Below are 17,577 nucleotides of genomic sequence, written 5' to 3' on the forward strand. Positions count from 1 at the left end.
ATCAGGCTTCCGACGTTGCTTGCATGTGGCAGGCGCGTGTTGCAACATGCGACGCAGTCTGCAGTTGTCATCAAACCAGCCCCTCCCCGTCCGATGAACGAATGCAGTTGTCGGGTGCATTCATAGGTGCGCCATTGCCTCTTGTGGCATGCACTCTTACCTGGAATATGATGGCCTCTCGCTCCGCCTGTGTTGCTTTGCCGAAAATGTTGTTCATAATCTCCAGATACTTGTCGCGCGGCAGGGCGGTGGCATCGTCCTTATCGAAGTAATCGATGAAATCGTACAGCAAGAAGTAGGTACCTGCAACGAGAACGGGATGCTAGTGAGCAAAGCGAGGTCATGCCGCCACAATGTGCAGGATGAGGACTACGATGAGTGGATTGGGGGGGTGGGGCGCTGTTACTGCCACTGGTAGTCGGACTGGAGCTCGACGAGGGTCTGCTGGCGAATCCTAAAAAACAATTACCACTGCAGGCCGCTGAGGGCGGCGCTTCAAGATTCCGACTCACAATAGACGGGTCGTGCCAAGGACGTTGAGAGCAACATTAACCCCACGACCTGCCAGCAGCAACAACAGCAATCGCAACCGCTGCACAAGCCACAAGCGGGGCGGCTGGCATGGCATGGGATGGGAAGGCAGAAGTACGAGTATGAAGCAAAAACAAAAGCAAAAAACAGTAAAAACAAGAGCAAAATAGAATAGGCAAACACTCACACGCTCAGAGAAACGACAACAGAAACTAGCCAGGACCGCAGCTAGGCCGAGAACAAAGCGGCTCCTTGCTGCCTTTTATTAACTTAATTTTTATGGCACTTGTTGTTGCCGCTCTCCACCTCTCGTCAGGCCTTGTCTTTGTGGCACACTTCAAATACGAACACACTAACGAACCATAATTGCTGCCTCCCACAAAACTCGTTCATGTAGCAACAGCAACACAGCAGCAGACTGTGTGTGTGCATGTGTGTGCTTGTATCTGTGTGAACTGACGCCACCACACGGGCCACGCCACCCATTGCCGAATCATTTTGCTGGCTCTATGTGTTGATGTTTGCCGGGATTCAAATAAAGCCCAAAAATTATGCAAAGCCATGAACATGACGGTTTCATTCGAATTTCCAAGCATCTAGCCAAATCTGGCCCAAAATATCCCCAAGTCACGTCCAAAATTGTGGCATTGCATGCACTAGTTTCTCGAGGCAAGTCTTTCATCAACCGGGAATATTTGCATAGGATTGAAGGATTCTCTGGTTGCCGCCAAGAGTTGGTAAGTACGACAGTAATTTTGATATTACGAATCATTTCGAATCAACCAGTTGCTGATTATATTTTTTTATCTAAAACTCCGAGAACTGCTGTACTGTGGCGTGGCATCAAGCGTACGCTTTTAATTAAATTGCCAGAAACACACACTCTGTGGCCACAAATGTTTCGGCTTTCTGCGGCTACTTCCCGGTCTCCCCAAACGAGCGCCCTCGAACACACACAGAGCCATGTAAATATGCTTTTAATGAGTGTATAATTGAGTTAGAGGCACCAACAGGAACAGGACCAGAAACGGAAACGGAAACATCGAGCTGATTCGATGGAGCACTGGCCAGGCCCGAGGCAGAACGCGGAGCAATTAGCAGGCAAACAAGCCATGGCTGGCAGAGACATTCGCTCACCCACCAGCCCGAGCCCACCCCGAGCCCACTCGAGAAGAAGCAACCAAATTTAAATTATTTAAACACCAAGAATTCGTCGCCCTGCAATGGCTAAATAATTCATGGAATTCTCGTACTTCTGACCTACACTAGATTGAACGGCAAATGCAAAGGAATTGCTTGGAAATTTGGAACCTGAACTTGTAGTTCAATCAATATTAAAGTGTCAGCTAAAAGAAGGAAGACTTTGCTTTCTTGTGAAGAGCAGCAATTGCAATGGTGGGTACTTCGAATCAGACTTTTATTAATTATGACAATTAGACAAATATTAAAATACAGATCTTTCCAAAAAAAAATAGATAAATAAATAAATCAAAAATATAAATGGCGGAAATAAATATAATAAAATTAAATATATTAAATGCTAATACGGGTTACAAATTATAGTTGGATGTAGATCTGTATTGGGAAATGTCGCAAATTTATTGCTTAGAATCCATAGATTACATTTAGATTACGTGTACTCAATGTACATGGATAATATTTTATATTGAAATTAAAAACCAGGTGCTTTTTCGGCGATTCTGGTCGGGAGAGATGGTATCGTGGGGCGGGCAGCTCTGCGGCTTTGGCTGATGTTCCTCACCTATCTATGGGCCTACCCTGCCATCAGCTGAGCTGCCCTATTCCCTGTTTGTATCCCCATCCAATATGAATTAATAAATAATTGCGACAAAATTAAGCTTTAAAGAAAAGGAAAAATAAGTAGATCTGATGCCCATATTGAAAATTATAACACAATTTTTTTTTATATTTTAAATTAAAAAATCTTAGTAATTTTCCCAAACTTCCTTAGTGGAATATATGTTTATTCGGGTTTCTTTCAGGCCAATACAAGTAAATTTAGCTAAGCAAATATTTTATTTAGAATAAAAATTAAGGACATACACACCACAGATACACGTACATGTATGTACATGTGGAAGTAACTGTGAAGGGACGAAGGACGAAGGGCGAGCAACCGAATTTGTCAAACAAAAACAGAAAAGGATGCTTTCATGTGCGCGGCACATCGCAATGTATTTGAGTTTGTATTCGTATTCGTATTCGTATTGTTGCAAATGCTAGATGACCTTGAACTCACAAACACTCCCAAACCAAACACACACACACACACACACACACATACACACAGTCAAGCAGCACACGCTCACACAAACAGCGAGGCTCGGTATACCTCGTCGTGGCAGTCGCCTGGCGGGCACGCACGCACACCTTGGCCAAGAGAACAGCGGAGAAACAGGCAACAAACGCCACTGCTGACTACGAATAAAAATGTAAGCTGCAACAGGAATAGAAAGAGAGAGGGAGAGAGAGAGAGCGCGACAGAGAGAGGGCAATAACAGCAGCTGTGAGCAATGAGTGAAAGTGAGCAGAAAGCACACGCGTCTGCTGGCAAGGCGGCGACGGCGACGGCGACGGCAACAAGAAATCGAAAGCGGGCCAAAAGCACGAGGCAAAGCCACGGCACAAAAGCCCCCGAGAATCTTCTTCAATCTGTTATACGAACAACAAAAGCAACATACAAACACCCACCCACCCACTCCCTCGTCCTGCGGCGGCTCGCGAAATAATAAGAAAGGAAAACGCAAACCGAAAACTTGTTCCAAGTGCGCCATTTTCTGACCTGGGACGAAAAGCAGCAGCAGTCCCCCCCAATGCCCCGTACAGAAAATATATATCGTATGTATAAAGAAGAGTTGCCATCTTTATCCGACATTTACTTATATTTCCAGCTTAAACTGAGTTTAGTTAGAGCCAAACGTAGGTCTAAATATCCTCGGTGCACTCGAAAAAAGAGCATGCGATTGCCGATTGCGATCTTTAAAGTGTATGCTGCCTGTAGGGAATGCCTTTAAATATTGAAATATTATGCATATAATACTATGTACAATAGTTTATTACTTCTGCTCTTCCGCAAGGGTCAAATAATTACAGCCAAACTTTAAGTCTGGTTGAAATAGCACTCGGAGCTTCCACAACCCACCACCCCCTCAACCATAATAATGCGGCCCTGGACGTGGACGTAGCCCCCACTCTAGACGACAATGCTGCGGCACGTGTGGCACTCACGCGTCCCGTTCCGCCCATCAAGATGAGGGCTCGCTTTTTGCTACCTGCTGCTTTCTGCTTGCCACCAGCCCCAGCCAGGCCCCCTGTCACCTGAACGAAATATATTTAAATAATTTATGATGCCGTCCTGCACAGCTGAGCGCCCTCCTCCCCCTCTCCGACGAACCCCGGACTGTGTGTGGGTGAGTGTGTATCTGTGACCGAGTGGGTTTGTGCGTGCCTTGCTCGATGGTTTTTTTTCCCGGGGACGCCGCCATTTGCGTGGGCGAGTCTGGCGAGTTCAGCTCCCGGCAGGTCTTGGTCTGGGTCGGGGTCTGCCCTCGTGCTGTATTGAGGCACACGACCAACGACTCTGGTGCGTTGACACGCACCGCAATCGGAGTTTAAAGTTTGTGCAATTCGTTTGCGGCGACAAAAGCCGCAAGAGCCAGAGTCAGAGCCATTTCCCAAAGCCAGAAGAGCCAGCAATGCAGCAACATTATACAAAGTGCAGTTTTGTGAGGGCAGCGGAGGGTGGGGCAACCACAGACGTGGCAGGAGCAGCATCAGAAGGACCAGCCGCAGCACCAGCAACGAACTAAGCGCCACCCCAGTGTCATGCAATAAACCATAAAAATTAAGCACTCGAGCCAACAGAAAGCAGCAAATGCATTACGAGCTGCGGCACTCAAAATGTACTGAGGACTGGAAAATTTCTGAAAGGAAAAGCAGTCGGGCTAAGCCGCAGCACACTTCGATGGTACGAGTATCCGAGTGTAGCCATGGAAACCCGTGTAACGACAAGAATAAAATGCATTTTGTCTGGCATTCAGGGAACAGCTATTGTAGCACCAGAAAATATATACATATATAGGTATATAGTATAAGGAAAGTGTAGTTGTAGTTGCACAAAAGTAATAAAATCACAAAAAGGATGAAGAGCGAGAGCGAGCTGCAGCAAAAAGTTTGCTGGCATCGGGTAGGGGATGGCAGGGGATAGGAAAGATGGCTTGGCAAACAACATTGGCAATGGGTAGTACTTTGTTTCGGATAAAGTTTAGCGCTGACGTCAGCCGCAGAGGATGCAACAATAGACGCAAGGATAACAGCGCCAGAGATAGATGAGAAAAAGAGTGGAAGAGTGGAAGAGCGGAGGACTAAAAGAGGGGCCGGATTGGATGTTGAACAAGAGCTGCTCTTGATGAAGTCGCGGCAAAAAGGAAATTGAAGCAAGTCTTTAGCCATCCTGAGAGATTCATTGCCTTAGGGGCTTCAGGAGCCCCAGGGGCCTCAGGGGATAGGGACAAGCAATGAGTTGAGACTTACCCTCATCCCTGACATTTCCCATTAGTATGTCGTAGTCCTTGAGATCCGCCGTCTTCATCAGGGTCATGGGATCCGCCGGCAGAAAGGCCCCGTCTATGGTTGGGGCAGATGGGAAGCTGAGGATGCCCGAGTACGAGTTCCATTGCTGCACCGAAATGGTCTTGGCGTCCACGCCCCGCATGCAGCTCATCACGTGAGCGGGATTGGTCTGCGGAAAGAGCAGAGGCTCTACAATCTAATCCGGAGATCGGGAAGGCGTTTCGGACTCACCTTCAGCATGGAGGCATTGCAGTTGCAGTCGTTGATCAGCGCCTTTCCGATCTCCACGGCCTTCTCGGAGGTCATGTGGCTCCAGGGTGCGTTCATGGTGCCCGACTGCATCATGGCCCGCTTGACCACGCCCCGCGTCACGGGCGACACCAGCTGGGCGTTCACCGAGCTGGAGCCCGCCGACTCCCCGAACATGGTCATCCACTCGGGATTGCCGCCGAAGGCGTGCGCATTTTCCTTCAGCCAGCGGATGGCCAGCGCCTGGTCCCAGAGCCCCACATTGCCGGGTGCCTCCTCGGCGAAGTCTGCCGGCATTTCCGGCGCCAGATGGAGGAAACCAAAGGCCCCCACGCGATACTGGAAGGAGGCCACTATCACATTCCCCACGGCCGCCATGATGTCCGCATTGTAGATGTCCAGGGTGGCCGAGCCGGTCATGAATCCCCCTCCGTAGATCCAGATCAGAATGGGCAATCCATTGGTCGTGTTCTGCGGATTACCATTGTGGATCAGGTGGTCCGTGTCCGCCGGCTTGGAGCCCGAGTGCTGAGGGGAGGATACTGTGCTAGAGCGGATCATTGTTACTCGGGAAAGGTCGACCCACTCACCTCGGCACCATTGGCGCCTCTTCCATGGCGTAGACGCGCCTTGGCCGGCGCCCAAACGTTGATGTACAGGCAGTCCTCGGAAACATTGGTGTTGGGGTTCCAGATCTCCTCGCCAGAGAAGCCCGGAAAGTATTCGTAGCTACGGGAAGAGGGAAGAGCAGAAGAAGAGCAGTCTTGATTAGTGACTGACCCATATGCCATATGCAAATCAAAGCCCGGGCGTCCACTCTCCCCATCCGGAATTCGGTCACGCCAATTACGAAAACCTAACCAGCTGTGTTATTTATTTTACGAGTATTTGCTCTCTTCCGTTTTTCTCGTTTGACTTCCCCTACCCCTCCCCCCCCTCGCACAAACACTCGTGGCGCTTCCACCCCCCTCTGGGCCGGGCCTACAATTTGACATAGTTTTTCCGCCTTATAAATGTTGAATACCTCGAACCGATATCTCTACGCATTCGTATAAAGAAAGCTCAGCATTTGTCTGTCCCTTCCTGTAGATACACACAGATACGCACACACACACACACACACCGCACATCCGTGTGTGTGTGTGTGTGGGTGTATGTCTAGGTGTGTTTGGCTTCGTGTCCATTAAAATTAACTTTGCCGTTTCGCATAAAAGTAATTTATCACAGACGCGACGCAGAGAGCAAGAGGCGATTTCCCTCGCCACTCGCTCTTTCTCTTTCCTCTTCCGCTACCTTTATCTCTATATTTTTCTAATTTCCTTTTGCCACACACACATTGATGACTTTCCATTAGGGTGGGTGGCAATGCTAGAGCCAATTACAGCCCTATCTCTCAAGAGCAGAGCAAAAAGCAGTTCCCCAAAGCAGAAGCACACCCCAATGATATCAATACTGTTGTTGAAGTCCATCCCACGCACTATATTAAATATTTATGGTTGCTAATTGCAACATTTAGTGCAAGAAGTAGATTCAGGCAGGCAAAATACTAAATAGTTAATCAATTCAATTCAAGAAACAAGCCATCGTAGGTCCCATCCGGAAATATGCACTTTAAATTGCGGCAACAAATAATTTAAATAAAATTCAAGCTGCCCAATCGAAGATCCCAAGGCGAACATGTAGTGCTCCATGGTATATTAGAAACAGGGACATCGAAAGGGATCTAAAGGTTCCTAAAGTGGGTGATGGAAGCTTCATGCAGCTAAGGATGTCCTAATGTACTAGCCAGACATCTAACAACCCAGCCAAGAAAAAGAAGACTCTAAAGGTGCCATCCACTGGATCTCCCTACAAGATCCCTACAATAATATTCCCTTAATTCTATGTATTTATCACCTGTGATGTATTGTTCTTTCTCTTAAATTAAAAACTAGATTAAATTCCCATTAAACTCGTTTATAAAAACCTACATATTTTACCCAAGAAAAAAATAAAAAAATAATTCACGAATTCAAATTAAATAGCATTGAATATTTCCGAAATATAACCGTATATCTGCCAGTAATTTTGCTATTTTAAACAGTCTAAATGAGGCTTGTGTATTTATTGTTAATTGTTTAGATGGCACAAATGGTACTCTATTCAATTATGAATCGGATTATACTTAAACCAGCAATGAGCAGATATCACTATAATTATATACAGCTTATGATTTCTAACGAACTAGTGGCAAAATAAATAAATCTGGGTACAAAATTAGTATAATGCATCGCATTATACAAAACATAGAGATTTTCCTTCAACGAGATATTAAATAATAGTTTCCTGACAGTCGCACAAATATTTAATTCAACTTTCAAATGCCTTTAGCCCTTGCATAAATGATTTATCTTTGAAACACTTCCAAACGTTCAGAGATGGCCTTTCGGTGACTCTCCTCTCCTCACTGTTCGGTAACTTTGAGACTACTTCAAAAGCAATCTTTCTACTTAAACAGATTGGCATTTTTCTTTCCCATTAATAGTTTTCTGTAGCATTTCGGGTGGCATTTTTACGAGTTTCCCAGCAGCGATTCGGCCAGGACTTTGTCGGTCGTAAATAATTAAATGCAAACACGATGCAATTGCAGGCTGCAGAGCAAACTTGGAGGCGACCCCTCTGGCTGGCGTCTTTTGTTTGACCGGCATTTTGCATGCGGCATGACGTCACTAGCAACAGTTAGGTCAACACCGTGCTGCAACGGCAGCCGGGCTCCGATTTGTTGTTTCTGGGTCAGCTGCAGAAGTGGAACACCCTGACCCAACAGTCCCCACCCCACCAACAATCCCCTGACTTACCGCTCTTGGACGCAGGTCGCGGATAGACGAGTGGCGTCTAGGACGCCGTGCCAGGGCTCCGCCGGTACCGGTTTGCGAAAGCGCAGGTCCTCGACTGGCGGCTTGGCGTAGGGGATGCCCGTATAGACGTGCACTTCGCGGCCCTGCACCGTCACCGAGCGGCCGCGCACCGGCCCCGACGATGTCTGCACCACCAGGCGATCGATGACGCCGCAGACGCCGGAGAGGTGCAGCGAAAGTATCAGCAGCGCCGCGGCCAGCGCATAGAAGAGGCTGTGCTGAAGGGAGCCCATGACGCGGATGCGCGGCAGCGCCGGAAGCAGATGCGCAATTCGCGCGGTCCTGTGTCCTACTTGACGCTGTGACGTCACGTGCAAATGGTCTCGGCTTTGGGGCCCGGCTAGCAGTAGCAGTAGCAGTTGGCTCTGCGGCTTACGGCTTACGGCTTGGGATTGGGCTTGGGCTTCGGCTCGGGGCTTACGGCTTACGGTCGATGTTGAACGGCTCTGGTTTTGCGGTTTCTGGTTGCTGGGATTTGGCGGATTTAGTATTCTTCTGAATGTTGGCGACTCGACTCGACTGTTGCTCTCTGCTACATCTGCACTACTGCAACCCACTACGCAACCATCGGCGAAGGACTATTATCCGGTTGTGCTTGCTGGTGCTGCTGGTGCTGCTGCTGCTGCTGCCACAGTTGCCACTTGAAGCTGCCGTATGTGTCTTGCACTAAACATTCTTCCAAAGCCTTTGCTCGGTCTCCCTTCGGCCTGGCCTAGGACGTGGCTCGGGGCTGGGGACTGGGAACTGTGGACTGGGGACTGGGCTCTTGGAATTCCACTGAAGTCAGGGTGTACGGCTTTGGCTTTGTGCAGCTGTTGCACTTTTGCAGCGGTGTTTCCTATGCGCTACCTGCGCCTACCCTCAGCTCTGCTCGGCTCGGCTCGGCTCGGCTCTCTTCGCCTCTCCTCAGGTTTCCTTTCCTTTCCTTTCCGTTCCGGTATGGTCTGATGGTCGGATCTCTCGGGTCTGCTCCTCTCTGTGTGTTTAAACTGCAAATAGAAAGGACAGGCATTAGGGTATTTGTCTTAGTTTCCTGCCAGTTGGTACAGCAGTGGGCGTGTGCTCCGAGGTTTGTTTAATTTCTCTTTTTCCCTGCTCTCTTTATGCTGCTTTTTCCGGTGCCCTTTCTGCTACTTTTCTGCTGCTGTCACCACAAAAGTACAAGTCGACTCCTCTGGTGCTTCGTCTTCGACGTCGTCTGCCCCCGTTTGTATGCTACAGTATTTAAGTGTGTTTGCATTTGTCTCTGTCGTACATATGTCTGCATCAGTGTGCAGTGTGTGTGTGTGTGTGTGTGTGTGTGCATGTGTTTACCACTTCAGCAGAGATGCAAATGCCCCCCAAAGACCCCATCCACCGTCTCGTCTTGCACTCAAAAGTTTCCGAGTGCCGCCCCATTCCCCTCCCTGCCCCACCCCACCGGCACATTGGGGCCACTCACAGCTCACAGCTGCTCTCGAGATCCGTATATCGTTTTCTAAGGCTGTGTCGTCTCCTTCAAGCTTTCGGAAACGTCGTTAAACATAATTTCTTATATATGCTGTCATAAAACCGTCACTTGACCGATTTATGCAAATATTTTATGGCCCAGCCGACATCTTGATTCAAGCAATCGTAAATTGAGGGGTCGGTCACTTGATTTAATTGGAAATGCAACGCAATAACATGCCTTCCAGGCTTCGACTTTAGATACATACAAACACAGAGCACTAATTAGCAGCTCGAAGTATGTGATGCACCACAAACAGTCGTACTTTTTGCTATACGCGTCATATAAGGAGTCCAGGTAGTTCTTCCGCCACTAGTCCTAATGAAATGCAATGAAGTACTGGCCATATATCCTTAGTTTTAAGTTAAAGTTTCAATTTTACAAAGTAGTCCTCTGTCTAAGATGCAAAATCACTCTACAACTTGGGATATTCCCCGAAAACCTAAAACCACCCACAAATTTTTTGAAAAATCTCAAAAATATGATATTTTTACCATATTTTGTAAGAGTTAAACAAAGTTACCCCTTAGATGCACTTTTATATCTTCGGACACGATTTCCTTTCTTTGATGCGTCATTTAGAATGATCGAGCGTCGATCACCATGCTTTTTTCAGTATATTCTCGCCGTATATTCGGTATTTTCTTTAGTGTGACCGCGCATTTATGGATTAATTAATAAAAACTAAGCCGTATTGGCTGTTATAGGTTAGACTGGGGCTTCCGTACTGACTTATAGGAATTATCCTACCACAATTTTTATAAAAGTAAGTACTTTTTTGCAGCCTAGCTTAATTCGCAATTGTTCTCTTATTATCACAAAGGATTATCCGTAAAACCAACATTTTTCAACGACAAATTTTTAAAACATAACCTATAATGATTGCGGTTCTCTTGCTGACTTCTTCGATTTATAGATACATATATAGTTCTAGGCTACATCTTCAGTACGACCCAGTACTTGTCGGATAAGCTTTCTTCGGTGCCCCTCTACACACGGTATGAAGTCTTTTTACTAGTTCATACTCGTAATTAATTGGTGTGCTTCTTTGAAAGTTCTTATTTTGAGGGGTGTTTCGGTGTCTCTGTCGAGTGTGTACTGTATGCACAACTGAAGGAAAGTTAACAGGCAAAGTTTTCATACAAATATCACTCTGAAAAGCCAACTGCCTGCCGCACACAAATTAGGCAAAACCAATGGAAAGCTGCCAATTTCTGGCAATGTTTGTGTGTGCTCTGCTCTATAAATATGTCATTTTGTTCCACCTTCAATGTCCTGCTGACATGGGAGGCTGCCTGCAGTTTGAGGGGAAATACAAACAGAAAAACGAACGAACAAACATTTGCCGCAGGCAGTAGCTTAACCCTGCCATGTCCTTGATGCGCCCGTGCTCCTGCGTCGTGTCCTTTGCCAGTTGCAGCAACTTCCGAAGCCAAATTGAGCCGCGACCAGTACCAGAGCCTTGCATGCTGGCAGCCCATTAGACGGGGCCGTATAATAACTCCACTGCCACACCTCCTCCGGGCGCCCAACTGCACCTTATGCTAAGCAGCTCGCCAGCTCTCCAGCCGCTGTCTCAGCCCCTCTGCCTCCCCGGTGGCGCCGCAGTAATTTAAATGTTATTTTGCGGCACAATTAAAATGGCATTAAGACGCCACCGAAATGCGACTTGACTTACAGGCTGCCAATTTATTTCCGTTCCCACTGCCGACGACCCTGCACATTTCAGCTAAATTAGCTCAATTTTCTACATGTACTTTGCATTTTCATTTCTGCTTTGCACCGCATGGTCCTCCGCTGGGGCGGCCATCTTTGTCCCCATCCAGAGATCGAGGCATCCAGGCATCCAGGCATACAGGCTCTGTCAACAGCGCCTGGTCCCGAGCAGATAAGACCGGACCTAAGTGAATATTTTCTTAATTTCTTGCGGCTGCAGCAGTTTTCTTCCCCCTTCCCTCGCCATTTCCCCTTCTGACTGAAACTTTCCAGGAAAACGAGTCGTTTTTTAAGTGGCATGGGGGGAGGGGGTGACACTTTTCTTCGTCTTATTTCATTTGATGGCTTCCCCTGGCTGGCAGCACACAATTCAAGCGCTTAGTTTCAGCTGACACGGGAAATTTTTCTTGCCAACTGTTTTCATAAAGTTGCAGCTTCAAACTTGGCTCAAGGAGCAACTGAAAGCTTCTAAAGTATGAGTACTGCATAGAGATCGCAGAGCTTATTTCACAGCAGCCTCATAGAAAATTCCCACAGCTACTGGGGACCACTCCTTTCAGGACCCAAAGCAGAAAATAATACTGCCCCCTATGGAAATAAAACCTGAATTAATTGTTAATTATTTTTATATTTTTGCAGTATATTTTGCATTGAAATAATCTGATTCTTTAATTAAAATTCTGTTGACGCCGTTGAAGGATTTTCTGCATAAACATTTCATAGTTTTTCTTGTGGCTGTTGGCTTTTTCAGCTTTGCTTTATTTTTCTTTTCCATGGAAACCACATGAATACCCCATTTGGCGACCCCTCAGCTGTGGTGTCATGGATATGATAACAGACAAAGCCAGAGAGACAGCGAGACAGAGGGGGAGGGCGAGAGAGAGAGAAGGAGAAGGAGAGGCGCGAAAAATTTTAATGACATTCAAATTAAATTATAATTTCAAAAGTTTCGCCGCGCCACGAGAATATTGCTGTTGACGATGATGACAAGGACATGACCAGGACCAGCACCAGGACCCGCACCCGCACCCGCACCCGCACCAAAAACCAGCACCAGGTGAAAAGCGAGCTGGCGACACTCTGTCCTCAGTCCACCACTCCACCCTCTCTCTGTTTTGGGCTCTGCCTGGGTCAGTATTCGTTGGCCAAAGGTCAAAAGGGGGAACCAGCAACAACGATAAAGGTTTGGCAGCCTTCCTCGACCTCGATGCTGCTCCCATTCAACTCGCTCTCCCCATCTCTCTCTCTCTCTGTTTGGCTCCATCCCCCTTACACACCGCCCTCCCCATCTTTTGTTTTCAAAATTTGGCGAATGCTAAAAAACTTGGCTAACGACAAAACGAACGGTAAAAGCCAAAGGGTAAACAACACAAAGGCAAAACGAAACAAAAACAAAGATGAGAGACACCAGAGGGTGATTGCTTGGTGAGGGGAGCGGCGGCACGGGACGTGTTTTTGATGTTTGCCGTGAATGTTGTTTCTGCCACACACACACACACACACACACACATAGGAGATATGTACGTGTCTGTTAGAGATGGAAGTGCTGCCACAGGATGACAATTTTCAATCAGGCACGACTTTTTGTATTAATAAATATTTTTGGGTGAAATCTTGGGAATATTTTCCCAAGAATTCAATGGGAAAACACCTTCTTTTAGCTTATTTTACCTATTTTGGATAGCAAAATGGGTCCCCTGTTCATGTTAAATGGTTTATTGCCATGGTCTTTAAATTTTTCTTTGAGCACGGACTCTCACGAGAGAGGCACGAAATGCCCTTCTCTAGGATGCGCCTCCAGCCTTATACGTATACGTATACGACTATGTCTATGTCTATGTCGATGTCTAAATGTGTTGTTTAATTGGTAGGTTGAAGAGGGTAGCGGCAGGCAGGAGAACGGGCGGGGGGGCTGGCAGTGGGATGGCAGTCGGCGACGCTTAATTGATACCAAACGGCAGAGGTGTGAGAGACAGGTGTCTATTATGGACAAAATACCTAAGTACTATTGGCCAATATTGTGACAGGGACCGGGGACTGGGGTCTAGCCAAGGAGAAAACTGTGCACGATTGGAGAAGCTTGGAAAATGTCTAAGGATTCAAATCGTGTTTAATCTTTTGCAGGCCATTTGCCTGTGCTCCCTTCCGGTTAATAAACTTCCGCACAATCATTAAACCCCCGAAAAATATGACCATCTGCTTTAATGGGGCACAATCATCGTCAACTTGCCACTGACCGTTTGACCTTTTCGGCCACCAAGTGACGGGACTCCGATCACAGGCTTCGGCGCCATAAGGCGAATGTCTGGCGCCAGCCAAACTATAAAATAAATGCACGGGCGTGGCGCAAATCGTAGCCGGGTCCGGGTCCGGGTCCGGGTCCGGGTCCGGGTCCTGGCCCACACGACAAGCAAATGACCCGAAATGAGGAGCCGCACAGAACATGACACGAACTTCATCTTCCAGCAGAAACTGAATCGGAATCAATTCGTAATTTCATTATATCAGAGACCTATTAAACAGTGTGATATATCTAATAAGAAATAACAAAAAAGAGAGCTCAGAAGAGAGAAAAATGCAAAGTTATTCTGGTGATTAAATCCTTTTAAAAGTACAAGAGAATCATTTCGAAGCAGACCTGAACTGAACTTAAAGTTTCTGCTGTGATTTTGCAATCATTTTTTCGCTTTAATTATGCCTAGATATATTTCACAGAACCAATCTGCACTGGGTGCTTCTGCATCCGGGTCATGCTGGCTTCTAGAGAAGGTTGGGGGGAGAGCACCCTTACTCATATGGAGACCATAATAAAATGCGAAATATGCACAGCAGGCAGCAGAGGGGAAGCCCAGAGAGGAGACTGTGGCACTGGCGCTTAGTTTTTTATTGCATGACGCCGCATGTGGTGGCTGCGGCGAGTGAGGCATGCAGGATGAGAGGCAGCACCAGCATTAAACAAGTGCCGCGTGGCCACGTCCGGTGCACGACTTTGGTTTTAGTGGCTTTCGGCCGTCAACGGGCATCGTTAACGCTGAGGCGCTCAATTTAGCCCGACTTATTCAGGTTGGCGCTTCGGTTGGCGTCGGTGCGACTGACCTTGATGATATCACCGCCATCTCCCAGTCCCACACCCACACCCACTCCCACTAGAAGTTCCTGTTCCAGGCCGAGACCCAGTCCAAGACATGTGCGAATCTTTCGCAGGCGAGCTTAAAACTCGCACGTGCCTCTCTGCCTCCAATACACCCACAGACCTCCACCTCAACCCTCCTGTTCTCTCCTCTTCAGTCCTGCCTGCCCTTGGTGTCGATGTCTTGGGTCTCGGGTTACCCATGGGTGTGCTGCACTTAAAGCCGAAATAAAAATCAATAATCGGGCAAATGACAAGTCAACAGCAGCTGAGCGAGCTGAACCGTCTTGCTCCCAAAAAGCCCATACATGCACAGGGATATGTGGTAGTGTGTGTATGTGCTGGTGTCTCTGTGTGTGGTAGTATGTTTGGGGGGAAATGTTTTATATTAAGTAACCTGACAGCCAGTTTCCCGGGTCTCCGGGCCACGTACTCTGCTCGCGACCCGAAAGCGTGCACCGAAGTCTCGACTCGAATTTATGGCATTCTCTCTTTTTAATTTATGTATTTTTCTTGGTTCTTAGCCTGCACTTGTTTATGAAATATATGGAGTCATTAACCTAGAGAGAGAGAGCGGAATGAAATACGTTTCGAGACTGAGTTGGAGACTCGCCAAGTACTTGATTTTATTTGCATACTTTTTGGAGAAGAATCAAAACTAGGGCACCAATAGTTGTTCTCTTTCAACAACCTTGGAAGATCAGCCTAATTGAATCGAATATCGCATCGATATTCACTAGAAAATCCAGTCTTGTGGTGGCAGGACCATCAGGCAGATGACAAAAGTCGAGGAAGCAAATCTCACAAGGATCTCATAAAAGATAGGAGATAGGAGCTAACTCAATCATAAAATAAACCATAATTCATTCAAGTTTATCAGAAAAATACACTTCATTCAAAATAAAAGAAAGTTCGATTGTGCAATTTATAAAAAAAAGCCCATAATAAAAACCACAATACCCATTTGAAAAAAATCAACATTTTTGTATTTTCCCCACTTTTGTGCACTCCATTGAGTCCATTGCAATGTTAAGTATACGCCCGGGCGGCCCATGCAGATGAAATATGGCCTGGCAGACCTATGTACATGTCTCTTGCTGATTATGAATACATCTCAGCCTTCAGTCCCCATCCCCGCCCCACTCTCCTGCTCCCCGCTTCAGCGGATGCTGTGAAATGTCAAATGTGAATGCCGTGTTCATATGAAATGACGCAAGAAAGGAAATCGTTTGCCTTTGGGGCGCCAACGCCAAAGGGCATCGGTCCAACGATACAAGGCCAGGCATAAGTCCCAGCAAGTGACGTCACAGTGCTCGAATATGTATGTACAACTGTGTTCGGAGAGTGTGTGCTGGGTCCTGTCCCTTGCTGACCACGAAACCTACACAAAGGCCCAACAAAATACCAAAGTTGCCGCAGCCTGGTTAATTACATGAAACAATAACATCATCATCATCATCATCGAGGAGGGTATCCAGGGGGGGATACTTGGCACATTATGCACACGACATGTGCAACATTGTCTCGATATGAGAATAATTCAGGCCGCATAATGAGAACTGTGCGTCAACGACACGCGCCAGCGACCAAGCCGGAGCCGGAGCCGGAGCCGATGCTGGAGCCAGCAACAAGGGCAACAAGGGCAACAATCAATATTGATGTTTTCGAGCCTGATGCTAATATACGATAGTCGCAGGCCATAATTAAGTTCATAAAAGCGTAAGAGTTTTAATTGGGCTGCTTATTGCAATAATCAGTGCCCAGGGTGGTGGGGGCGAGGGCTGCCTGGAAGGGAGTCTGCGACTGGGACTATCACTGGGCGTGTGTGCACTCGTGTGCACTTGCCTGAGTTATTCAATTTGTGGCATCAACCAAATTGCAGCCACAACAACAGCAACACTGACAGCAATCACGCTAAAAATGACGGCGGCAGCAACAACAATCAGCGGAAAATTAAGTGGAAAACGCGTTGGAACTTAAATGGAAATTTAATTGCCATACGCATCGATAATTTTTTTATTTTTTTTTTACAATAATTACAGCGTTTTATTTTTTATGTGGACTCGGCGCTTGTCAATTAGTCGGGCTTCTATAATTAGGCTTCATTAAGAATAAATACTATATACTCCCATATATAATCAACCGAAAATCTCCAATTAATGCATTAGTTTTGCGATTTAAAGCGCATTTGGCATCATCTCATTAATAATGATTTACATTAATTACGCGCTTCCACAATTTAAATCATATTATATTGTAGAAAATAGTAAATGAACATTTAATGATTATTAAATATACACAAATATATAGAATATATATATTAATGATTGTTTTCCCCCTTTCAGCAATAATTGGATAGATCTATGATGTCTAATGGCACTCCCTCTGCCTCTTGCCCTGCTTCAGTCCAGAGAATACCCCTTTGACGACTGGTTGGCTGTGCAAAGTCGGGACGTAATACAGATTTAATGCAAAGGCATGTTAAAGCATTGACACAGTGGCAGCAACAGCGAAAAGGGCGAGCACTGTGCGATTTACAGTCAAAGGCTGAGCGTATACAATCACACTAAAATCGCGCATACGCCGCGTATTCCCAAAGACGCATCACAACTTCGCATTTGTTTGCCTTTGAGTGGCACATGCGCCGCGCCAGAGCCAAAGCCAGTGCCAGTGCCACACTTGGCACTTGCTTTTATTTTACCCTGGGTTACTTTTAATGCCCGACTATGGAGGACAAGGCGCCAGAGCACCCGGGCGCGCACTCAGGGAGACACGCACATCAAGCAGCTTATTCCCAGTGCACGGCCCGGGCTCAAAGCGTACATATGTATGTGAGTGCGTGTGTGTGTGTGTGTGCTTGCAGGTGATTATCTACCTGTAAAAATGGCGTAGAAAATAAGAGCTTATTTTTACATTCACTGATGCTCATTTCGATGTTAACAAGCGCCAGAAGGGCTGGCAAATAATGGGAA

General features: G+C 46.8%; 1 protein-coding gene across 5 annotated transcripts in view; it reads right to left on the reverse strand.

Annotated features, from left to right (window-relative positions):
• The window catches only part of LOC6588527 (acetylcholinesterase), a 39,850-nt gene that overhangs the window by 16,656 nt on the left and 5,617 nt on the right, over positions 1 to 17,577 (reverse strand). For all 5 annotated transcript variants that reach the window (XM_026994859.1, XM_026994850.1, XM_026994844.1 and 2 more), the window contains 5 exons: positions 8,211 to 9,259; positions 5,964 to 6,102; positions 5,356 to 5,901; positions 5,086 to 5,293; positions 161 to 303 (listed from right to left, as the gene is read on the reverse strand). In XM_026994859.1, the coding sequence (XP_026850660.1) occupies positions 161 to 303; positions 5,086 to 5,293; positions 5,356 to 5,901; positions 5,964 to 6,102; positions 8,211 to 8,503 (1,329 nt within the window). In that variant the 5' untranslated portion in view covers positions 8,504 to 9,259. The remainder of the gene's footprint in view (positions 1 to 160; positions 304 to 5,085; positions 5,294 to 5,355; positions 5,902 to 5,963; positions 6,103 to 8,210; positions 9,260 to 17,577) is intronic.

Source organism: Drosophila persimilis, unplaced genomic scaffold (assembly GCF_003286085.1).
Source record: "Drosophila persimilis strain 14011-0111.01,24,50 unplaced genomic scaffold, DperRS2 tig00000000-arrow-pilon, whole genome shotgun sequence".
NCBI classification, from domain to species: Eukaryota; Metazoa; Arthropoda; class Insecta; order Diptera; family Drosophilidae; genus Drosophila; species Drosophila persimilis.